This window comes from Perissodus microlepis, chromosome 19 (genome assembly GCF_051167445.1).
Source record: "Perissodus microlepis isolate ML-2025 ecotype Zambia chromosome 19, ASM5116744v1, whole genome shotgun sequence".
Classification (NCBI taxonomy): domain Eukaryota; kingdom Metazoa; phylum Chordata; class Actinopteri; order Cichliformes; family Cichlidae; genus Perissodus; species Perissodus microlepis.
In genome coordinates this window covers 7,447,263-7,470,764 of record NC_140479.1, presented here as the reverse complement: position 1 = coordinate 7,470,764, position 23,502 = coordinate 7,447,263, and the positions used below count along the sequence as shown (strand labels likewise).

The window sequence follows — 23,502 nt, the reverse complement described above, 5'->3', positions numbered from 1 at the left end:
AATACTCGACTAAATACACTTCCTGAAAGTATCTGTATGTAAATATAATAGATTACACTGAAACCTTTAGTTACAGGGGAACTACGCCCTCACAGGCTGCATTAAAGTGTTCCCAGCTTCAGTGACCTTTAAAAACACCTGACTTCCATCTGAAGCTGGAGGCATCGCTGAGCGCGGCACTGATGAAGGAGAGCAGGGAGGTGAGGAAGACTAGGATGTACCGTCCTGTGTTAAACAGGCTTTTAGCCGAGCTCAGCCCGAGTTCATCTCCAGAGAACCCACAGATGTTAGGAGCATGCACCACAGAGCGAGGAAGAGGACGACGCAGGAGCCGCTGTCTGTGACGACTCATCACTTTTTGCACTTGTTGGGTCACAAACGCTTCAGTGCCGACCTTCTTACTGTTTATAAATGTGGGCGGAGCCTAAACGATGTCAGTATGTGACGGTTCAAAAACCCGACGCACCCCTCTGTGTCAGTGTGAGGAAGTGTAAGTGCACGTTCAACCCCGGACATGTCCCGATGTAAGACGTTTCCACAGCACGTCTCTGTTTCTGTGGAGTCCACGCCGTCCTGCAGCCATCACACACAAAGGTTTGTTTTCACTTCCATCCAACAGTTTGCTTCACAGAAAACATCTTCTCAAACACATGATCTGTCCTGTTTTGTCCAGATGTGCTGAACAGCTGGAGGACACTGTGGTGCTGCTCATCGTGGACACAGACATGGACACAGACGTGGACACACGTTCCTGCTCTCAGCGACGGTCCGTGAGTGATTTTAACCCTTTATGACCCACCACAGAACCAGGTCCTCCAGAGCTTATCTTTATATGTTTACATGCTGTGGAGCCATTTGTGGAAACATTTCAAGCTGCTATACATCAATACAACCATTACAGCCCAAATTTTAATAATATGTCTGCATTAAGTGCAGAGTAACTACATAAATTGCAAAAAAGTGCAATAAACTACAAAAAAAATTGAAAATTGTTTTTTGTTTTTTTGAATATATTTGTAGTTAGAGAAATTTAAGAGGTTTATCCCTCAAAACTGTAAATACAAAAACGTTGCACAGAATAGTTTCCAACCACAGGAAATTTATTTTGAGTGTCTTCATAGTTTTATTTTTGAGATACACCAATTTTTATAAACTGCAGGAAAAACGAAGATAAATATTATAATGCAGATTTGCTAAAAAACAGCATCTGTATCAAAATAAACTATTTCCAGCAGTGCAGTTTGAGTTCTAAGCATCCCAGAAATAATAAAGAAAAGCATGAAGTCAAACATGACTTTTAAAAACTCCAGTACAGGCTTATAAGGTGAAGATAAAGATAAAAACCTACATTTTCCACGAAAATGACGTCACTTACGGTTTCGGGCAGGTAATGGCGGAGATGCGATCGTTCGCGCTGACGTCTATTCCAACATAGGAAGTGTTGATCAGCTGATCGGATCGGCAAAGCGTGTTTCTGGAATATTATGTTTTTGCTGCTGCAAGTGGTTTTTATGCAATTTTTGCAAAAGCTATATGTGGAAGGAAACCGTGACTGATGGCATAACCAGCCAAGCTGATGGCATAACATGTAAATACAACTCCTCCGGTTTCATATGCAAAAAAAATTATTGCGCTAGCTTACGTGGTTCGGGTTCTACCGGGATTTAAAAATAGTTACGCAAAACGGAGCGTGCCATTTAAAGGGTTGAAGGTGTGCCGGCATTCCCGACGGTCCCAAACTAAGAATGTGACATCTGGAACATCACGCCGGCCAAAAAGCACAAAGACAGTTTTTGTTGTTCTTTCCTGTTTCACTTTGTTCTCTTTTAGGCTCCAAAGAAACAAACAAAGGTTTCTGTGAGAGGGCTGCTCGCTCCACGTGTGCATACAGGTGAGGAGTAACACGCCAACAACACACCTGCAGAAAACTCCTGTTCAGACTAAAAGTGCACAAACAGCTGTGCAGACGAGGACCTGTCACTGCATGTCTGAATTTAAATGAGCTGCGTCTGTGGAGCGATGACCGACAGGTAACGAGTCAAAGAACGGATCGAATCTGATAAAAACCCTGAAAATCTGCAGTAAAAATATCAGACGTGTGCACGGCTGGATCAGCTGCTCGGGAAGGTTCCAGATGTGAACTTACTGTCAGTCATGTGAAAGCCAACGGCGCCCTCTACAGGACAGAGAGAGCAGCTCCCCCACATGTGCTCTGAGCCTCTGATCAGAAGTCCCCAAACTTCACAGTGAGCGAGTCCCTGAGAGGAAACGAAACACTCTGCAGGCATGTTTAACGAGTTTCTGTGTGTGTGTGTACCTCGGCTGATGGGGGTCACAGCTGGACTCTGGGGGCCCGGGCTGTTATGGCCGCCGTCCTGCGAGTCACTGAGGGTCCTCTGGGGTGGAGGGGGCGGGGTCTCGGGGGGCAGGAGGGGGGGCGTGGCTGGTAGGGGGATGTCCGGGGCGCTCTTAGTCCGCTCCCTCTCGGCCCCCCTCTCCCGGCTGCTCTCCTTTCGGGGTTTGATGAGCTTGACTAAAGCTTTGGCTCCGGCCCACTGACTCCTCCTGCAACACAGTGAGCACTCACACTTTTAAACACAATCAGGGCTCTGATTGGACGATAAAGCAGGAAACGGCGTCACTCTTTCAATTTGTATAGCGCCAAATCACAACAACAGTCGCCTCAAAGCGCTTTAACCGACTAGACCTGGAAAAATCAAACCTCTTCGAGCATGTTGGGCTGTTTCCGGCCTCTGCGCTGAAACCTGCAGCCGCTCACCTGTTTGTCACACCTGTGACAAACAACCTGGCAGCACACGTGAGCGCTGAGTAGGATTCTGGGATTTGGTCTGTAGATGCGTATGGATACCCAACAGCTGATGCGGTGAAGTGTGGACTCTTACTTTTTAGGCGTGGGGTCGTAGAACTTGTACTGGTCCATGATCTTCTCCTCCAGTTTCTCCTTCTGACGACGGAGAGCGTTCAGCTTATCACTGACGAGACAGACAGACATCGGTCACAGTCGGCCATGTTTGATCCCTGATGGCACCATGGTACCGGGTGGAGTTTAGATCAGCGGTGTCAAACTCACTTTATGTCTGGCGGCCCACACACCAGTGCAACTTCCTGTCAGACGTTACAGATTCAACTGTTTTTCTGTCAGCTCGACTCGACTGTCAGAACAAAGATGACAGAAAAGTTCTGCTCACTCAGACTCTCCACTTTATTTCACTGGAGTCACAGAAAAACTGATATTTCTCTTTAATCGTCTGCTGTGGCAGCTGTTTGGGTTGGTTGCTGAAATTGTTTTGAGCTTTTCGCTGAGACTCTGGCATTTCCGTGGAAACCACACGCGTCTACATTTAAATAAGAGATGTGACAGTACGTCCGTTAAGCCCCGGTAGGGGGCCTCGGGTTAGTGACTGTGTGTGAATGGCCATGAGGAGGTTTGAGTGGGAAAGTCCAAAACGTCTGCGTGTGCTTGTCTGTGATGAGCAGCAGAAGTATAATAATTATAAACAGCTTCACGTTCAGGCCTGTGAGACTCATTCAGACACTGAGCCGTGAGCTGCACGCACACATTTCTGCATCTCTGACATTCAAACACACGTTTATCTAATATTCATCACTGAACTGTACGTTTTCTTTTCAAGGACCTGATTTTTATCTTATTTTGTGGATTTATTGCTACCAGCGAGAACACGTGAGGTTTAAGGACAATCCTCATAATTTCTGTCCTCAGCTTTCCACTCAAACACAGACAACCGCTCATTTTACGTTTTCACTCTTTCTTCGCGTTCCCCCGACACGCTTGTATTTAAATCCAGCTCCCGTCTCTCTGTGTACCTGGCCCGTACCACTACACTCGCCTACCCCCTTCCTTCTTTCACATAATGGTATGATCCCAATCTGTCTTTGAATGTGATTTGCCGCATGGTGTGCCCGTCAAAATAATGTCCCACCCCTCCCTGCGAGGATTCTCAGCAGGGCTGACGATTCAACTCCCCCACACTGACGGCCATCAATAACTGACATGAAATTATCTCACCGCCAGATGTGGCCCACGGGCCGTACGTTTGACACCCCTGATTTAGATGTTCCAACCTGCTGATGAGATGGCAGGTGTGTGCCTGCAGGTGTGTGCCTGCAGGTGTGTGCCTGCAGGTGTGTGCCTGCAGTCCCGTAAAAGCTAAACACAGATGTGAGGACTGCACCGACTGACAGCTGAGGATAAACCGCGTTCATCAGCGATCAGCTCGTCCTGCAGGACGTCGCCTGTCTGAACCTCGCGGCGGCTGACGAGCACTCACATGTAGAGCTTCTGCTCCTGGTGGTACAGCTCCTTGCTCTCCATGCTCCTCTCCAGCAGCGCGTGGTTCTGCTGACTCAGCAGGTTGATCTGGCTCAGCAGGTGGTGGTTCTCCTCCTCCAGGTTCCCTTTGAGGCGACTCAGGAGCTGGGCGCACACACAGAGGAGGCGGTGACCACGCTGCAGCCCGTCAATCAGCCGTTTCAGAAAAACGTGCGCTTACCTCACAGTGGTTGTCTAGTTTAGTCATGGTGAGATCCAGTGTCTGGTGCTGCTCCATCAGCGAATCGTATTGTGCCATCCACTGACTCACTTCCAGCTGGGCGGAGCTTAAAGAGCTCTTGAGTTCGTTGAGTCGCTGCTGGAGCCCCTTGCTCTGCTCCGCCTGCTGTGATTGGCTCTCGGAGAGTCTGAAGATGGAAGCAGAAGGTGAACAGTTTAAAGTCTGTGCTCGCTGGCTGCTGTCAAGGGTTTTCATTGGCTGTTACTGAGCTCTGATGAGCAGCATCAGCTGGTAGCTCCGCCCTCTCATCCAAACATGGTCACTTCTGGAACCAACATGGAGGAGAAAACGCTAACACAGAGGCTTCAAAACATCAGAACCTAATGCGTGATGTCATGATTGTCCATCTTTGCTATACAGTCTGTGTGTGAAAACACATCACCTGTCCACATCTGTTTTCAGCTGGAGGTTTTCCTGCTGCAGGAGGCGGTTCTTCTGGATCTCCAGGTTTAGCTCCTCCTTCTCTTTCAGGCCACGCCCCTCATGCTCCTCCCATTTCTCCTTTTGCTGTAGCAGTGCACAGTACCTGCAGACGTGCAGAGCAGAATGATTAGCCACGTCATGTCACACGCTTTAAATGAATTTAATTTTTTATCACTACAATCTTTCTAATCGACTCTCTGAACCACCAGCTACCGCTTCGCCACCCTGTACGACACTGCCAGTCACATTATGTCGTTCATTACAAGGAGAAACCTCGGCATGAAAAGTGGATGGTGGAACCTCAGGAATACGACAGCTTAATATCACCGTAATACACCAGAATGAGTCGTTTTCCTGTAAACAAAGTCAATTTTACTGTGTGTATCAGCTGACCTATAACATGTTTACATCACATCATGTTGATCTTCTACCTTCAGCTGGTGAATAAGGAGTTTGAAAAGGACATGATGACAGAGGATTCACTGAAACTAAACTCTAATGAAATAGGAACGAGGCAGGCAACATGTAAGTGCTACAAACAACAACCTGCAGGATACAGCCGAGGTCACGTCAACCCAACGATTAGACCTCCTGCTCTTTATCGCCATTGTGCTGCGAACATCATTAAAACTCGCACATCATCAATGCAGCTGCAGTTTCAGAGTAAAACTATATTTAACTGTGAAAAGAGGAAGTCTCAATGTGTCAAAGTTTGGCTGTCTCAAAGTGTCTCTCTGTGTCTGAGAGTGGTTTAAATTCATGTACAAATATCAACCCCACTCAAAGGGTTAAAGGTGAGAGTACTTCAGCACAGGTGAGGCTGACAGAGACAGGAAGTGGAGCATGGTGGAGCTTTAGGAGGGGAGATGATGGAATGATACAAACTGCAGTCTCAGGTTTCTGTCGTTCTGACACCGTTACAGGTACATGATGTAACAGATTACTTTCTCTAGCAGCTACAGACTCCATTACTTGTAATAAAAGACTAATGTGTAATAGATTACTTTTTGTGAGTAATAATCCAACACTGCCTGTATCACATCTTTCATTGTTCTGGTTTCTTGTCCAGAACCAGACGATGGGGGGCGCTTATCGCGGGGTGGGTGGGGCTGTAAAGTGGTATATTTGGAAAGGTATATATAGATAAGTTGAACAAATATAAGCAGAGTTCGGCAGGAAGAATAAGAGTTCCCGCTCTGAAGCCAGGAGCAGTCAGCTGTGTTCCAGCTGTTCTCTCAGGTGAGTAAATGCGTCACACTGCCTGCACGTCAAAGCCTTCAGAGCGAACAGCAGTGTGACTGACACGGTGTGTAAACGCAGGTAAACGGAACTTTATTCTGTTTCCGGTCTGTCCGCGTGTCTGCTCGCACTGAATCACGCGGACCGGGGACGTTGCCGCGCGCTGTTTGAAGTGTGAAGGCGGAAGTTGGAAACCGGGAGTTCCGGGTCGGATTTCCACTTTAAAGCCGGAGAAGCCTGGAAACACAGACGATGGAAGCCGCTTCCGGATGATGCGCCAGAGCGGAATGAGTTGACCTCTGACCACGTGACCGAAGAGCTCGCGACTCCGCGCTCATTTCGATACAAATTCCGTAAATGTTTAACAGCGGGTCCGCCGCTAGCCAATGAGCGACCACAGTCAGAGCCCCGCCCCCACCCTTAAAGACTCCTCCGAAATCAGTCCGTGACGTCACGGCGGCTACAGCAATTATCGTTCGTGACGTTTCACAGAGCAGATTTCCCTCTGACCCGTCACCTCAGGTGTGTCATACACGAGTCTGCGGACGCCTCTCCGTCATCGGTGCCATTTTTTTTAGCGGAAAAACCGAAATAAACGTGGTGGACGTAGCATACAAATTAAAACTCAGATATGCGAACGGATATTTATTTGTCACAAGGTCCAACAATCAGGACTCTGCAGGCTTAAAGAGAACCTGCTTATTAAAACAATGAAACTGTGATCCTGAGCAAACTCACTGAGAGCTTCTGTCGGGTACAAATGTTCAGACACTTGTCCTCACACTCAGGCATCACAGCTGCATTCAGAGCACTGCATCTGTTTATTAGTGGGCCCTGGAGCAGGTTCAGAGATGTGACTGAGAACAGCACCAGCCCCACCTGTGAGCCTCCTCTGCTCTTCACCACACTCCGAGTCGTACCGAGGCAGCAGCTTTGACTTAAGTTCAGACCGAGTCAGAAGGAGCCGATCAAAGTGAAGAGTTACTGTTAGTGATGCTGTTAGCTTCCAGAGGCGATCCAGGACTGTGGGCGTTTAACCTGCCACAGGTAACGTGTGAGGACTGCAGCAGAATAAAACTCATAAATCTGGAATCAAAGCAGATTTTTCCTGGCTGTACTTTACAAAGCAAACGGCACAATTTTCTGCGTAACCTCTGACCTCTGGACCTTCACTGAATATAAAATTACATTAACTGATGGAGCAATGGAGGACCTGCAGGGTCTCGCTGATTAAGAACCATTTGACCAACTGCGCTGTTGTGTTAAACACAGCATGGCAATATGTCTGTGAAGGTTCTCAGTCATCCAGGTCATCGTAGTCAAAGGAGCTTGCAAAGAAAAGCGTCTGGACTTCTTTAAGTTGCTTGAAGACGTTTCACCTCTCATCCGAGAAGCTTCTTCAGTTCTAAGGTCAAATGGTGGAGAGTCCCAGATTTAAACCTAGTGGGAGTTTCCCCCCACAGAGGGACAAAAGGACCCCCTGATGATCCTCTAATCGCCTGAGCCAAGGTGTGAAACTGGGTGTGGGTCCCAATCAGCCAGGGTTTCAGGTGAGCTCGTTGTGAAACCTGGCCTTGATAAGGTGGAGCAGGTGGAGGGAGGTTTGGAGTCTTCACACCCCCCTGTTCTCAGCTGCCTGTTGGAGCGGAGGGGGGCTGGGGCTGGAGGAGGAGTTGGCCGTCCGATTGGGGTCTGGAATGTGGGGCCTCCCTGCTGCTGCCAAGCCGGGGCGGTCTGCTTCTCTCCACTCCAGGGAAAAGGGTAACACCACCTGGGTCTGGGTGCAGTTTCCCCCTCCAGGGGCAAGGGTACCTAGACCTGGGGAGGACGGGGCTGTGGCCCCCCCACACCCTCTAGCAGATCGTTACATGAAGGAACATTTTAAAAACAAGCGCGCTCATGCTCACAGGTGTACACACGGGTGCTCACACACACAAACTACACCCTTTTTGGCTCCTACCTCAAAGCACACTGTGCGCTGTCGATCTTACGTGCTGCACAATAATGTTTAATATTTAGTATTTACTGTTATATTCACATATATCATCATGATGTTGTTTATTATGTTGCTCTTTTTTTTGCTTGTTTTCTCTTTTTTCTTTCTCAACAGGTGATCCAGGTGATTGATAGATGTATTTTTTGTCTGTTTGTTTTGTTTGTTTTTGTTTTTTGCCCTTTATCACCGTGAAAATACATTGATGGGTTTTTTTGCACTAATAAAGTTAGTCAATTATATCGTCAGTTATATCATTATCACAAATTTTCAAATATAGATCATGATAAAAACTTTGGCCATATTGCCCTGCCCTAATAACAGCTTATTCAGAGCAGATAACTTTCCGCCTGAATCAGAGGAGAATGAGAACATTGTGTTTTGTAAAGGGTGCATTTAGTTTTAGAATATTCTGATTTGAATCATCGTGTAAATTAAAACAGAATATATTCATCATGTTTGCGCTCTGGAGCATTGATGGGACGTTAGTGAGATTCTGGCTCTTTCGTTGCATGCAGCTGCCTCCTTCCAGCACAGTGATGAAAATCTCGGGTCATTTCTTGTGTTAGGTGTTACTCACACGGAGGATCTCAGACTTATCCAGCATGCAGAGCTCGGTGACCGTGTGCTTCCTCCTCCTCGTCTTTCCCGTCAACGCACACGTCGTGAAAAACTTTGGGGTTTGTGTGTCAGTGCGTTCACAAATATGATAAGATGGTTTCTGTGTGTGTTTAAACCTGGTTTCTGCTGCTCTGTTGTGTAGACGTGCAAGCAATACTTTTACAACGGGCATGTGCCAAAGTGGACTCCCAATGATCACGTCCACATCTGCCAGATGTTTAATAACAGGTAATGATCATATTAAAAGTATTTATTTATTCTGTTAAACTGCAGAGCTGTTACTATTGTGAACTTTACTTTTAAGATTCAATCTTTCTAATTATTGACTCTGTGAACCACCAGATACCACTTTGCCACCCTGTACGACACCACCAACCGCATTCCCGTCTACTCTGCTTATGTAGTTGAGGACAACAATGAGACACAGCGGTATGATACCTGGATGGTGGAGCCTCAGGTATACGACAGCTTTGTAAATTAGACCCACTCAGGTTTCTTCCACAGACAGCTGATCCCAGACTTCCTGACAGATGCTAAAGCTTCAGCACACATTTAACATTTCAGTGAAGACTGTAAAAAGTGATAGCAGTACTTTCTGTGTTTAATATTACAGTAATACACCAGAGTGGGTCGTTTTAATGTAAACAAAGTACTGTGTGTATGTAGATCAGCTGATCTATAACATGTTTACATCACTTCATGTCGATCTTCTACCTTTAGCTGGTAAATAAGGAGTTTGAAAAGGAGATGATGACACAGGATTCACTGAAACTAGACCCTAAGGAAATAGGAATGAGGCAGGCAATAAATGATGACTACAAACAACTTCCTGCAGGATACAGCCGAGGTCACCTGCAGGTAAGAGAGGTCGAGCTGTTCTGAGGGGTTTGTCGTGTGTCTCATGCACACTCAGTAAGATGTACACGCGTGTTCTCACATGTGGGAGACAGAACACGGTCCCAGGAACATGTACCAGAGAACACAGGAAAGAAGAAGACTTCAAACACAAGACCTTTAAAAATAATTCAACTCTGTTTATGAGGGAAATGTATTCTACACAGCACTTTATCATAACCTGCTACACTCTCATCCACCCACCAATCACATCCTTCTTCTGTCTCTACATCATTTTCTACAGATGATGCTGCCAAAGCCACTCAGACCCTGACTAATATAGTTCCCCAAAAACAAAAGCTGAACCAAGGACTGTGGAAAGATCATGAGGATACATTTAAAGCTTTGGCCAAAGATAACTCCGTCTACGTTGGTCGGTGCGATTCCATCAGAAGGAACCTGGATCAGAAGAAATGAAGAGGATCGTGTCAACATCCCGGACTACATGTGGGTCGCCTACTGCTACTGTGACAAGAAATCTTGTAAGAGTGGAGGTGCCACAGCTAAAAACACTATGAACAAGATTGGCAAGTGCACCCTGTCACAGCTTCATGACTTTCTTAAAAACCACAAAAAAATTGAAGGTCAGCTGTTTGACAATGACTGCTATGTGGAGCAGGCTGCAGGTGCGTCTGCTGCAGCAGGAAATCTTTGTTTCATCACTGATCACTGATCTCTGCAGAGTCACGCAGCTCATCCTTTCCTCAGCACTGCACACATGAACTCATGTAAACACTAACTGTGATCTTAACTGTGTCGCACAAATGTCAGCACGTTTATGGTGCAGGTGAACACATGCTGTCATGCTTACAGGCTGCTTTACTCTGAGAGCAGCTTCACTGCAGCTTGTTGCTTATTAAAATCTGATGAAATGCTCAGTGTTGCATGTTTGTGTGTTCAGTCAGCAAGTGTGACAAACTTCACTGAGCCGATGGAGGCTCTGACCTCAGAGTGCAGACGCCTGATGTTTCTCAGCTGGAACAAACACATTTAACCCCTGACAGAGAGTGAGCAGCGGCGCTCCGTGCTCATCAGACCCTCTGCTCTTCATCGCCATCGTGACTGCAGCTGCAGTTTCAGCGCAAACCTCTATTTAACTGTGAAAGGAGGAAGTGTCATTGGGTCAAAGGTCGGCTGTCTCAAAGCGTCTCTCTGAGAGGTTCAAATTCATGCACACCTCGCAGGTATTAGCCTGATTTAAGGGGTCAAAGGTGAAGCTGACAGAACAAGTGACACAGACAGGAAGTGACAAGGATGGGTAGATCAGGAGCCGTTTCCATGGTTACACTCGGCGCCCTTTCTCACACCTGTGCTGCTTCCTGTCACCTGAATCATTCCAGCGCTTCACGCCGACGCGTCCACTTACTTGCCGTGCAGCGTCCTGTGCTCGCTCTCCAGCGCCCTCTGTTTGCCCTTCAGCGCCGCATGCTGACTGATCAGCTGCTCGTACTCGTGAGCCTGCCTCTCGTGAACGCTCAGCAGGCGCTCGTGATCGCTGAGCACGCCCTCTCTGGCTCGCCACGCCTCCTCGCGCTGCCGCTGCCACGACTCCACCTCCGTCTCCAGGGCGGTCACCTGGCCTTGCAGCACGGCATTCTGGGCCATAAGAGAGGCGCTCTGAGAGGAGAGGGTGGAGTTCTCCACCTGAGAGGACACAGAGATGAAGCGTGAGCGCGACGGCCTGAATGTAAACTGGGTCGAAGTTACACGTGCGTGAGCGTGCCTGCAGATTCGCCGTCTGCGTGTGCAACGCCGAGTTCTGCTCCTGCAGCGTGGTGGTGTGCCGCTGCAGCGCCGCCATCTGGTTGTTGAGGGAAGTGTTCTGGTTCTCCAGCTGCTTCAGCTGCTCCTTCAGCAGACTGCTCTCCGTCTGCAGGGAGGCGTTCTGGACCAAACAAACACAGTTTCACAGCAGTCACACAAACTCATCCATCAAATTAGCACAAAGCATTTTTCACGTGTGAACATTTCTGAGGTGCTGAACAGGAAACGTTCCTGTGCTGCTACAATCATTAACAGTGATAACATCATTATTAATGATGATGATCAGAAACAGCGGCTCACGTTCTTCTCCACGTCGATCAGGTGATCTTTGATTCGCAGCAGTTCGGCCGTGGCGCTGTGGTCAGCTGCCGGGTGCTGCTGGGAGTTGTGGTTTACTTCCTCGTGCTGCTGATGCGAGGCGGACGCCGTCTGACGAGCCTGCAGCGGGAAAGAAAAATCTCAGACTGTCGCACAGCTTCAACTTTACAGAGGCGAAGGCGAGGGCGCGTTTCCTCACAGCTTCCAGCTCCGCGTGAAGCGTCTTGTTGAGGGCGCCGCTTTCTTCCAGCTTCTTTTCCAGGCTGGAGATTTTCTCCTCCTTGACCTTCATGGTCTGCTGGACGGTTTCCTCCAGCCGAGACTCCAGCAGCCTGTACCTGCTGACATTCAAACACATCCGTGAGTCCCTCGTCAGAGATCCGCTTTAAAGTCCACAGGTGAGGTCGCGGGGTCGTACCTGTCCTCCAGCGTGTGCTCCTGCTGCAGCAGCTTCTCCCGGTTCAGTCCGATCTTCTCCAGCTCTTCGTTCAGTCGCTCCAGCTCGACCTTCTGCTGCTGAACGCTCAGCTTCTCCGACACCAGCTCCTGCAAAACCGCAACACAAACACCGCTGAAGGTCACAGGTGCTCGGCGTCAGGCTCAGAGCGGCCGACGTCGCCGAGCGTCTGCCCGAGCGTCTGCCCGAGCGTCTGCCCGAGCGACCAGAACTGAGCATCTGCAGTACAGCTGGGACATATTATACCTTTCACGGTAACACCGGTGTAATGTTAGGCAACATAAGAAATATGGAATAGAACATGGGTAAATCACGCAGTGCCTTTGTTTTCATACAAACATGGCGTAAAAATCACGGCGGTGGAGAACGAGAAGGCAAACAGACAAACCAGAACTGGTTTGTAAAAGTGGAGCAACCGCAGTGATGTGGAACTGGTTTGGTTTTCGTCAGAAAGCCACCAAAGCACAATGTTTTGTAGAACATGCCAGCGGGCCGTCGTGGTGAAGGGAGGAAACACCACAAACCTATTTCATCATCTGAAGCAGAAGCTGTCAACGCACACGAAGAGGCTTCAACTAGCGCGGTGGTGAGACCAGAGAAGCTGACTCAACAAACAGTCGGCTTTAAATAGCTGCAGACCTTAGCCAACGCTGGGGGGAACGAACTCACGCAGAGACGCATCGTTTAGGATATGATGCCCACTCAGAGTGTGGAGAAGGTTTCACACAGGTGCATTTGCTCTGTGACATGTTTGTAGCTTTAATGCAGATAAAACACAGCTGCTTGTTCAAGTGGAAATAAACTGATGATTTTTTTGCACTAATAAAGTTGAGTTGTAAAGTATTTAGTCTTGCATCAGTTACATGGTGAGTTACATCGTTTGGCCACACTGCCCCGCCCCACACTGCAGGTTTCCAAAGAGCCGAGAACGAACAGCTGACACAAGTTACAGTCTGTTTTAACCACATGCGCGTTTTCAGACTTGCTGATTGGTTGTTCAGGACTCGATGTGGTGCTCACAGGAACCTTCCACGCTGATGCTGTAAAGAACACCCCAGTGTTCAGTACCTAGCAGTGCAGCGCCCCCTGCTGGCCTTCTGGTGTATATCTCAGTTAAAGCAGACCGAGCGCCTCGTCTTTGATTGAGATTCAGATTTTGATACATTGTTTTCATTTTACTGCTTTTTTTGCAGTTCTGAGAGCAAAGAAATGCACCTTATACATAAAACTGATTAACCCTTTAAAGCCCACCACAGAACCAAGTCCACCAGAGCTGACCTTCATATTTTTACCTGCTGTGGTTCCATCTTTCAAGCTGCTATACATCAATACAAGTTTTAATAACATGTATGCATTAAGCCCGTAGTAACTATATACCCTGCCTTTTTGTTTTTACACATATTTCCAACCACAGCAAACTGACTGAGTGTCTCTGTAGTTTCATTTTTGAGCTACACTCACTTTTATAAACTTCAGGAGAAACTCAAACAGTGCAGTTTAAGTTCAAGTCAAACACGCTCCTCTGAAAGGCCCTGTGGGAAAAACTACGTTTCCCACAAGAAAAAAAAATGACATCACTTCCTGACATGCCATAGTAGGAAGTGCAATGAACAGCTGATCGGATCTGCAAAGCGTGTTTCTGGATTATGACGTTTTTTACGTGCCTTCTGCAAAGGACGAGCTGAATGCATGTTATGGAAGTGCGGCTCCTCCGGTCTCATATGCAAAAACATTCCTGCGACAGCTTATGCGGCTGCAATTCTACTGGGATTTAAATGTAGTTACTCGGAGCGTGTGCGCTCTGATGGCAGCCTCGCGGTCTCACAGGCGTCAGCAGCAACGAGGAGACCGACGCAGACCCACGAGTGACGCTTCCAAAGCTCACCTGCTCAGATCCAAACTCTGAACTAGAATCTAAATAACCCGCCCAGCGGCGCCACGGACGCCTTAAACGAAGCTCCTCCCCCTGCCCGTCCTCTCACCTCTCTGAGCGTGGCCAGCGTCCTCTTGTCGATCGTCGCTTGTTTCTGAAGCTCCTTGTTCTCTCGCTCCACCTCCTTTGCTTTCACCGCCGTCTCCTTCATTCGCTCCACCTCCTTTTTGAGAGCTCCTCCCTCCTTCGTGACCTCGGTGAGCCTCCTGGTTTTCTCCTCCAGCTCCGTCTCCTTCCCCTCCAGGAGCGTCCTCATCCTCCAGCTCTCCTTCTCCAGCTGCTTCCGGCCCTTCTCCGACTGCTCCAGGTCCAGCTGGAGCTTCTTCCTCTCCTCGTCTCCTTCCACTCGCCTCCTCCGCTCCTCCTTCAGCTCCTCCACCTCCCTCTTCAGGTCCTCCTCTCTGCTTTCTGCCTCCTGCCGCCTCCTCTCTTCCTCCACCCTCTCCTCTTTGCTCTTCTCCATCTCCTCCTCTATGTGATGCTTCTCCTGGTTCAGAGCCGTCAGGTTCACTTCCAGCCTCTCCGCTCTCTTCCTCTCTCCCTGCGCCTCCTCCCCAGCTTGATCCAGCCTCCTCTGCAGCTCCTGCAGCTCCCTCTGCGCCTCCTGGAGCTCCTCTTGCACAGTGGTGAGGCGGGTGGATGAGGAGCGCAGGCTCTCCAGGGAGCAGCGGAGCTCCAGGTTCTCCTTGGACAGCAGTCCGTTTTCAGCCTCCTGCTTCGTCAGCCGCTGCAGCTCCCGCTGGCTCTCCTCCGCCTCCCGCTTCAGCCTGTGCACCTCCTGCTCCAAGGAGGTCACCTGTTTCTCCAGAGCCTCGGAGCGCTCGCTGCATGCCCGCAGAGACGCCACCTGGAGGCGACATGGGCACGTTACACTTATGCTGCAGTGAGACTCGTCAGAGAGGAGGAAGCGTTTACGTACCTCTCTGCTGAGCGCCTCCCGACTCCTCTCCAGCCGCGCCACCTCTCGCTCCACCTCCTCACACCGCCCCACCCGCTCCCTCAGCCTCTCTGCCTCCTCATTGGATACTTTGAGCTGTGTTTCCAGGCTGGCCAATCGGGAGCTGGTGTCGGTGATGCTCTGGTGCAGCAGGCGGTTCTCTGATTCCACCTCGCGGACCCTCGCCACGCTGTTAGACTGAGCGCGCTCCTGAAGGGACGCCACTGCCTCCGACAGGTGCTGCTTCTCGCTCTCCAGCTCTGAGATCTGATTGGACAAACAGAAGTCAGCCGGTCTCCTCTGCGACTGACAGTGAAGGAGATGTTACCTGAGCGTGCCACACACCTGTCGGTCCTTCTCCGCCTTCAGAGCGTGCATCTCGCGCTCCAGACTCTGTTTCTCCTTCAGTAGCTCCTCCCCCAGAGCCTCCATGTCCTGATTGGTTATTTTCTCCTGGTCCAGTAAACCCTGCAGACGCTCCAGCTGAAACAAACACAGGTGTAGCTTTTAGAGACAGGTGAGTGTTTCAAAGCTCACTGAGGTTGAATGATGCTGCAGGACGTTAAAACTGGACAAAAACAGTTAAAACGAGACGAGTTTGTTATCAAGGTTTCACGTCGTCATGTTTACTCTCTGAAAGTTCCCCTGCAGCACAGACGGAAACACAAATACTGGACGTATGAAGGTTTACTGAGTGATGTTCATGTTTGCGTGCACGACTGGTGCACCTGGAGTCAGGTGGAGACACCGGCTTGTGTGTATGAGTTTTACTGTAAACCTTAACCGATGAGATCCATGTTTCTTTATTGATCAGCTGTGTTATCAATCAGTAAAAGTTGCACGTATGAGTCTCATATCAGCATCTAGACTAAACGCTGCACGCCTGCAGGACTGAGGCGCGATGCATCACTGTTACTGTAAAATCAAATCACCGCTCAGATGACAGAAATCAAAGTTTATTAAACTTTAATTAAAAAACAGAATCCCCACAGCAGCGCCTCGAGCCGCAGGTGTGACTGTGAGGTCCCACCTTGTTGCTGAGACTCTGGTTCTCCCGGTCCAGCTCCTGCGTGTGGAGCTGCTGCTCCTGCAGGAGGTGGTTCTCCTCCTTCAGCCTCTCTATGGACGCCTGCAGCTCCCGGTTCTCCTTCTCCAGCTTCAGCATGCGGCTGGAGACGCACTCGTTCAGCTCGTCGACCAGAGACTTACGGGCTGGGCGGAGAGAAGAGAGCCGGTTACCAGTGTACAGCCGGGTGGAGGACAGACGGGGTTAGGACAGAATGATGGAGACAGACGGGCTGAGGACAGACAGGTGGAGGCTCACTCTCGGTGTTGTCGTGGTTCTTGGTGAGCTGCTCCAGCTCCCAGCCCAGGTGAGCCGACTCGTTCATGCTCTGCTTCTGTCCGATCTCCAGCAGCATGTTCTCCTCCACCAGCTCCTCCAGCCGTCGCCGCTCGCTGTCCCGCTCCTGCAGACAGGTGGAGGACAGACAGGTGGATGATGAGCAACACTAACAGGAGAATTGGATTTTTACAGAGACCAGCGTTCTTCTGGTTTCTGCCCACTCTATTAATTGTTTATGCTTTTCAGGGTCCCGGGGGCGGAGCCTATCCCAGAGGTCACAGGGGGAGGGGCGGGGTATCGACTGGGCAGGTGGCCAGCCCATCACAGACGTGTGTGCTGTTACACTGCATTTTATTATAGTTTGTTTATCACCTGAGCACGCTGATGCCATGTGACTGTTTGTCACAGGAAGTGTTTTTTTTTTTTTTGGTTTTTTTTTTACAGGTAAAGGGGGCGTGATCGGAAACGATGATGATGAGAACTTCAGAGGCTGACCCTGACAGTAAGGGGAGGTGCTCTCATCCTACGTGTGTTAATCTACGTCACACACCACCCAGCCACCATCTCCGTCACAGAGAGAAAGCTTTGTGTCAAGAACATCTGGAAACATCTGGCGCGGTGACTGTGTGAACCATGTGACGGCGTGCGTCTGGGTCGTACCATCTCCAGGTCGTGGATCTTCGCCCGCAGTAGCAGGTTGTCTTTCTCCAGCGTGTGCAGTTTGTCACAGCGCCCCCGTGAGGCCGACAGCTGCTCCTCCAACAAAACCTTCGTCTCCAGCAGGGTCAGGTTGTCCTCGCGGAGCTCCTGGAGCACGCACGCACATACACACACACGCACGCACGCGCACACACACACGCGCACGCACGCACACACACGCACGCACGCACGCACGCACACACAGTCAGATTAAGTGCAGAAATGTGTTTGGTGTGAGGACATAAACAGAAATATGAAAATATTAAAACCATGAAAATAATCGTTCACCCCTTTGTCTTTTTTTTCTGTCAGCAACGACATTAAAACCACCTGACATCACCAGGCCCCTCCCCCGAGTGGAGGAGGTGTTCTGGAAGCTGTGCGGTGAGGTCTGTGTACATCACTCTCAGTCAGGCATTAACCGCCTGACAGAGGGCGCCGCCACGAAGGCGTGTGCAGGTCTGTGGTTAGGGAGGGGATCAAACATGAAAGCAGGACCCAGGTGTCCCAGCTGAACACCACCCGGAGCACCACCCGGTCTGCACACGCTGTTGTTCTTATGCTCATCTGTTTACAGCATTCAACTGTTGCTCCTTACACAGACTGTATGCAGAAGATGGAAGTAGCCAGGTATCTGTCTGTGAAGGTTCTCAGTCATCCAGGTCATCGTAGTCTAAGGAGCTTGCAAAGAAAAGCGTCTGGATTTCAAGTTGCTTGAAGACGTTTCACCTCTCATCCAAGAAGCTTCTTCAGTTCTAAGGTCAAATGGTGGAGAGTCCCAGATTTAAACCCAGTGGGAGTTTCCCCCCAAAGAGGGACAAAGGGCCCCCTGATGATCCTCTAATTACATGAGCCAAGGTGTGAAAACAGGTGTGGGTCTGGGACTCTCCAGCATTTGACCTTAGAACTGAAGAAGCTTCTCGGATCAGAGGTGAAATGTCTTCAAGCAACTTGAAGTCCAGACGCTTTTCTTTGCAAGCTCCTTAGACTAGCCAGGTATTTGACTCCCTTTTGGAACCAGCCTGAAGCGGACGCCAGAGGACCCACAGCTTCCTGTTTCAGGCGGCGTGCGGAGGTGATGGTGGTGTTTGTCGGTGGCTTTAATGTCGAGGCTGCTCTGTGGTGTGACGCTCTGGTTTTACCTCCACTCGGGTTTTGTAGAAGTGAACATCGTTGAGCTTCTCTTTGCATCTGCTCAGTTCGGTCTCCAGGCGGTCGACACGAGCGGCTCGTTCCCGCATGGAGTCCACCTCGTCCCGGTACACCCGGGCGGAGCGCGCCTCAACGGACAGAGACTGGTTCTGAAAAATAAAACAGGAACACATTATCGTCACTTCCTTCCTGTTATTAATCCAAACCTCACGATAAAAGCGCCGCCACCATCCAACCACTCTGTACGAACCCAGAGCAGCGGCCTGCGTAAACTTCTTCTATACAAACGTTGTGTCGCTCTGATCTCCTGATGCTCTGTAATCTGTTGGTAATTTAAATGCAGAAGCCGTGCAGGATTACACATCATCCTGTTGTACACGTATTAATCTCTGCTGCGTGCTCAAGACCAGTTCATCAAACTGGGACAAAGTGACCGAGACCACTGCAGAAGGGGATGACCCTCCATCAGATTACATGTGAGTCTAATCCCAGCTGTGTGAGAGGACCGTGTTAGAAATAATCCATCGTGCAAACCATGTTCAGCTGGACAGAGCCGTCCTCCAATCACAGCCCACAGAGAGCAGGTCAAAGGTCAAACTGATCAATCCTTTTATGTAGAATATGGGCTCATCTTCAACCTGATGCAGCGTCGTTCCTGCTGAGGAGCGGTTCCAGCTGCTCCAGATGTTTCCAGCCTGTATTCAGTCACCGTCCGCCCTCACAGGCCGCCACAGAGCTCCGCCCCTGAACACCTTCGCCTCATCCGACCCGTCATCAGCCGTCAGATGTTCCCACAGCTCCGACTTCTCCATCTTTCTGTTGCTCCAGGAACAACTTCATGGCAGATCCAAAGTGAGCAGATAAGAAATGCTCAGGTTGAACATTGGATGCTCTCTGTGGACCATCTTTAAATAATTACAGGCTCTGGTTTTGCTTCCTTTTAGGAAGCATCCCGCTTGCAGACGAGGATTCTCCCAAAAGCTGAGCACGACTCACACCGGCACGCAGGAAAACGAGCTTCCACAGAAATGCTCCTCACGGACACGTGACCGCTTTCTGTGGCTCAGCGCGTCAGCGATGTGTGACTCCTGTTTCTCACCTCCTGTTTCAGTCTCTGCAGCTCCTGATCCAAACGCTCCGCTTCATGTCTCGAATCCATCAGCTGCTCCGTCTTCTCCTCCCTGCACACACACACACACACACGCACGCACGCACAGACACACACACACACACCGTTAGTGATCTGACGCCAACAGCACGCTCGCTCTGAGAGCACTCTGCTGTTTCAGTGGTTAACGTGGTCGAGGTCGTGTGTTAGATTTCGTGGCTCTGTTTGTCTCTAAACTGTTTCCTGTCGGTCACCAGTTAAACACACACGTCCTGTCAGCGTCGTTATGGAAACACCATCGGCGCTCTGACCTTCATGTAAAAAAAAAAAAACGTTATGTTTAGGACCAAAAATAAGAAAGACGTGAGTGTGTTCAGCAGAGAGCTTCCTGGGTCAGTGAGTAACGCAGGCGTGCCTGCTGTTAACCTCCAGTCACATGTCTCCGCCCTGTGATTACAGCGGCGTGGTCGTGTACACACAGCCTGTGAGATGTGCTGGAGCCTCGTTAGCGTTCGTGTGAGATAAACATTACAGCTCAGGCTCGTCAGACTTTATTGGACGGACGTGTTTGAAGGCAGAGACTCACAGCTCCTGTCTGTATCTGCGGAGCTTGGCTTTGGTGTCGGCGAGCTCCACGGACAGATGCTGCTTCTCTTCCTTGGAAAGCGCCGCCCTGGCCGAGCCGCCGTTATTCACTCCCGCCCCCACGGAGCTCCGCCCGTGCTCCGGGCCGATCGTGCCCAGGACCCTGCACCCGTCCTGGGGCTGCTGACCGGACAGGTAGTCCCTCTCCTGGGTCAGGTCCACAATCACCTGTAAGGCAGGTGTGCAGGTGTCAGAGTGGGAAACGTGAACATTTCAGGTGAAATATGTTGAATCTCGTGTCAACAACAACAACGGACGTGAGATCGATGCGATCAGTCCAATCAAAGCTTCACACGTGACCCTGCGGTCCTTTAAAGCTTAACGAGACAAGCGTTCTGACCACACACTGAATATGAGCAACTGTGACCTCCCGTCAACAGAACGTCACATGGATCATTGAAGGCGACCAATCACGTTATTCTGAGACGTTACAGTTTTATCCTCTCTCCTTCAGTTAAACACGACCTTCAGACTCAGCGCCTTGTTCACAGACATCACGGCGTCTGCGTCACGCTGACGACATGTGTATAAAGCTGCGTCTGCGAGCGTACCTCGCTGGCTTTGTCGCGCTGATCGATGAGCTGCCGCAGGGACGCCGCCATGTTGCGGGACAGAGGCTCGAGCTCCTCGTGGATGATCTCTGCTCCTTCCTCCAGCCAGGACAGGTCCAGAACATTCAGCTGGTTGTGGGTCACCTGATGCACACGCACACGCACACACACGCACGCACGCACGCACGCACGCACGCACACACACACACACGCACGCGCGCGCGCACACACACACACACACGCACATACACAATGCAGCTGAAATTTAGATTTTAAAGTTTCTAAACAGTTTCCTGCTGCTGATGATGTCACAGTGAGTGTTACACCTGCTCTCTGGTTCAAGCCTGGTGCTGATAAACCTAAACCAGAGGAGGGGTGTGGCCTCTCCTCAGGTGGTTGAGCGGTTTAGTTGGCTAATAAACGGCGACGGTGATCGTCCCGTGCTGGTTTCTGAGGGGTCCCTCCCCTTCAGCCTCTGCTATTGATACAAAATGATTTCTAAAGACTCAAGTTCAAAGATGTTTTAGCGTCACAGTCGACACAGACGCCAGCAGAAGGCCACGTCTCTGCTCGATGCAGGTGGCGTCCTCCTGGAGGCGCCAGAGGACGGTCTGCAGGTTAACCTGAACGCTGTGAGGCTGACGTGGGTCACTAACGTGAGGGTGCTGCTGCTGCAGCGGCTCCACCTGGGACAAACTTTCCCGGGTGGAGACGCTGCAGCAGGACCATGTGATCAGTGATCAGCAGTGAAGCTGCTCTCAGCAGGTTTAATCACCTCCTGGATGTGAGACACGATGGCAGCCTGAGTCTGGATGTCCAGCAGCTTGATCTTCTCGATCATCTCCTCCTTACGCTCACACTGAGGAGACGCACACACAGACACACACAGACACACACAGGAAATGAAGGATTAAAATCAAATAGCAGCTGTTGTTTCTCTTGTTTGTTTGGTGGGTTATTAGTTATTTAGTTATTCAGCATCTTTAAAAACAACATGACAGACGTCAGAAAACTAAAGTTAAAAATGAAAGTGTGTGTTACACATCAACAGCACAAAGAGTAAATAAAAGACGACGTCACATAAAAGTCGAGATGGTAAATACGTCAGTAACAGGTGGACTCGGAGGTGAGGGGCTGTGCAGTTTATATCCACGACCCAGTAAACACTGATGATGTAACTGCATGTGCACACGTCTGCTTTCTTACATTCAAAGCACAAAAATGAATCTTTGGTTTCTGCTCTAAACTCGCGTCTGTCGGGCACAAAGTCCCAACATCACAGACTAACTGCAGTTTTTAAAATCCAGCGTGTTCGACACGTCCGGGCTGATGATGTCAAACGTACAGCAGCAAAGCTCAGAGAACTCAAAGCATAAAGCTTCAGGTGGGAGGAGGCAGGTGTGCAGGTGAACGTTAGCAGGTACAGGGCTGAGGGCAGCGTCATCCTCACTGATGTGCTTCTACCGTTAGTTGTCAGGTGTGTGTCTGCAGGGCGGGGTCACAGCTATTTAATGCAACAACAACATCATTTCCCTGTGGTTTATCCTCCCTCCCTGTTCCCCTCACGGCCTTCCTCTTCCTGGGAACCAGTCGAGCAAGTGCAGGGAGGGAGGGAGACAAAGGGGGAGGGGAGGGGGGAGGGAGGGAGACAAAGGGGGAGGGAAATTAGGAAGCTGCATTCAGAGTGATGGGAGAGCTGAACAGACTGAGCCCACCTGTCAGCACAGGTAAACTCAGCTCGACACATCTGGATAAATCACTTCCAGGGAGGAGCGGCTTCCAGCAACACGCTAAATAACCTGACTGTGATCAGGATCCACGGGGTTAACAGAAAAACAACTGACTGGTGTTTAAAAGAGCGAGAAGCCCCGCCCACATCCAGTCCAGGCCTCGTCAGCAGGAACACGAAGCGACGACTGTGCTCAGACATGCAAAACGACACACACACAAACACGATTCCTGGGAGAGGCTGTGTGTGTGTGTGTGTGTGTGTGTGTGTGTGTGTGTGTGTGTGTGTGTGTGTGTGTGTGTGTGTGTGTGTGTTACCTGCACAGCACAGCCCAGAATCAGCAACAAAAGCCTCTTCAGTTCCTCCATGCTCTTTGCTGAGGGAACAAAACAGAGAAACTCGTGGTTACAGTCACGCCACGGCTCGATACACGGCACCATGATTTCACGCCACAGCAGCAGCGAGGTGCGGCGGTCACGCCGTCCGACCTCTGAGAACAACTGAGAAATAAATACAAACCACTTTTCAATCACACACTCTGGTTTAAATCCTGCATCTTCAGCAGAGCGAAGGGCTGATGTCACCACAGGTGAGTCTGTAAAGACGAGGCTTAAAGCACGAAAGCTACACAAATCTGTCACACACACACACACACACACACAGGCACACGCACACACACACTAACACCCCTGTTTTCCCAGGAAACCTCCAGAATTTGGGACCCCTGGACTTGATGAGTGTGTCTAATGAAACCGTCTGCACACGGTCACCTGTCAGCACAGCCTGGCCTCAGGTGTGTGATCAGCTGATCTCTGTGCACAGATGCTCAGTGCGTTTGAGCGTCTCAGCTCTCCTCACTGCGAGGACACCATACGGGTGGCGCGTATGGACGAGCCGCCCCGGAGCAGCGGGCGGTCTCGTTCTAGCAGCTGGGACAAAGTTTGGAGGGATGAGCACCGCCTGCTGCACCTGCGCAGGTGAGATGGACTCGCGTGTTTTCTGATCCTAACTGGACTGACCTAAGTTTATCTTCACTGCGCTGGTCGGGCGCTTTGATCAGCGTGTGGAGGTACATTCACCTGGGAAGGTGTGTCGACGTAAG

At 50.1% G+C, this 23,502-nt stretch overlaps 2 protein-coding genes across 4 annotated transcripts in view; one reads left to right on the top strand and one right to left on the bottom strand.

Annotated features, from left to right (window-relative positions):
* The window catches only part of ccdc88c (coiled-coil and HOOK domain protein 88C), a 43,435-nt gene that overhangs the window by 6,870 nt on the left and 13,063 nt on the right, over positions 1–23,502 (bottom strand). The window contains exons 5-26 of one of the 3 annotated variants that reach the window (XM_084913843.1): positions 22,718–22,776; positions 21,447–21,530; positions 20,672–20,815; positions 20,062–20,288; positions 19,467–19,548; positions 18,358–18,516; positions 17,177–17,323; positions 16,496–16,640; positions 16,202–16,383; positions 15,517–15,654; positions 15,154–15,438; positions 14,284–15,081; positions 12,263–12,390; positions 12,044–12,182; positions 11,827–11,964; positions 11,486–11,647; positions 11,129–11,406; positions 4,975–5,118; positions 4,533–4,719; positions 4,311–4,456; positions 2,904–2,993; positions 2,318–2,565 (exon numbers count right to left, since the gene is read on the bottom strand). In XM_084913843.1, coding sequence (XP_084769969.1) covers positions 2,318–2,565; positions 2,904–2,993; positions 4,311–4,456; positions 4,533–4,719; positions 4,975–5,118; positions 11,129–11,406; positions 11,486–11,647; positions 11,827–11,964; positions 12,044–12,182; positions 12,263–12,390; positions 14,284–15,081; positions 15,154–15,438; positions 15,517–15,654; positions 16,202–16,383; positions 16,496–16,640; positions 17,177–17,323; positions 18,358–18,516; positions 19,467–19,548; positions 20,062–20,288; positions 20,672–20,815; positions 21,447–21,530; positions 22,718–22,776 — 4,110 coding nt within the window. Of the gene's footprint in view, positions 1–2,317; positions 2,566–2,903; positions 2,994–4,310; positions 4,457–4,532; positions 4,720–4,974; positions 5,119–11,128; positions 11,407–11,485; positions 11,648–11,826; positions 11,965–12,043; positions 12,186–12,262; positions 12,391–14,283; positions 15,082–15,153; positions 15,439–15,516; positions 15,655–16,201; positions 16,384–16,495; positions 16,641–17,176; positions 17,324–18,357; positions 18,517–18,617; positions 19,435–19,466; positions 19,549–20,061; positions 20,289–20,671; positions 20,816–21,446; positions 21,531–22,717; positions 22,777–23,502 lie in introns of those variants that run through there. The other 2 variants (XM_084913842.1, XM_084913844.1) reach the window with 2 other exon arrangements.
* Positions 6,176–10,237, top strand: LOC146365314 (endonuclease domain-containing 1 protein-like). Its single transcript, XM_084913849.1, has 6 exons — positions 6,176–6,254; positions 8,817–8,927; positions 9,011–9,096; positions 9,211–9,325; positions 9,589–9,726; positions 10,007–10,237. The coding sequence occupies exons 2-6, from the start codon at positions 8,853–8,855 to the stop codon at positions 10,034–10,036; spliced, it is 444 nt and encodes a 147-aa protein (XP_084769975.1). The 5' UTR covers positions 6,176–6,254; positions 8,817–8,852; the 3' UTR covers positions 10,037–10,237.

Coding starts and splice junctions, on each gene's coding strand:
- LOC146365314 (XM_084913849.1), top strand. CDS start 8,853: ATGCAGAGCTCGGTGACCGTGTGCTTCCTCCTCCTCGTCTTTCCCGTC. Junction 9,097..9,210: donor TGCCAGATGTTTAATAACAG/GTAATGATCATA, acceptor GTGAACCACCAG/ATACCACTTTGCCACCCTGT. Junction 9,727..10,006: donor ACAGCCGAGGTCACCTGCAG/GTAAGAGAGGTC, acceptor CATTTTCTACAG/ATGATGCTGCCAAAGCCACT.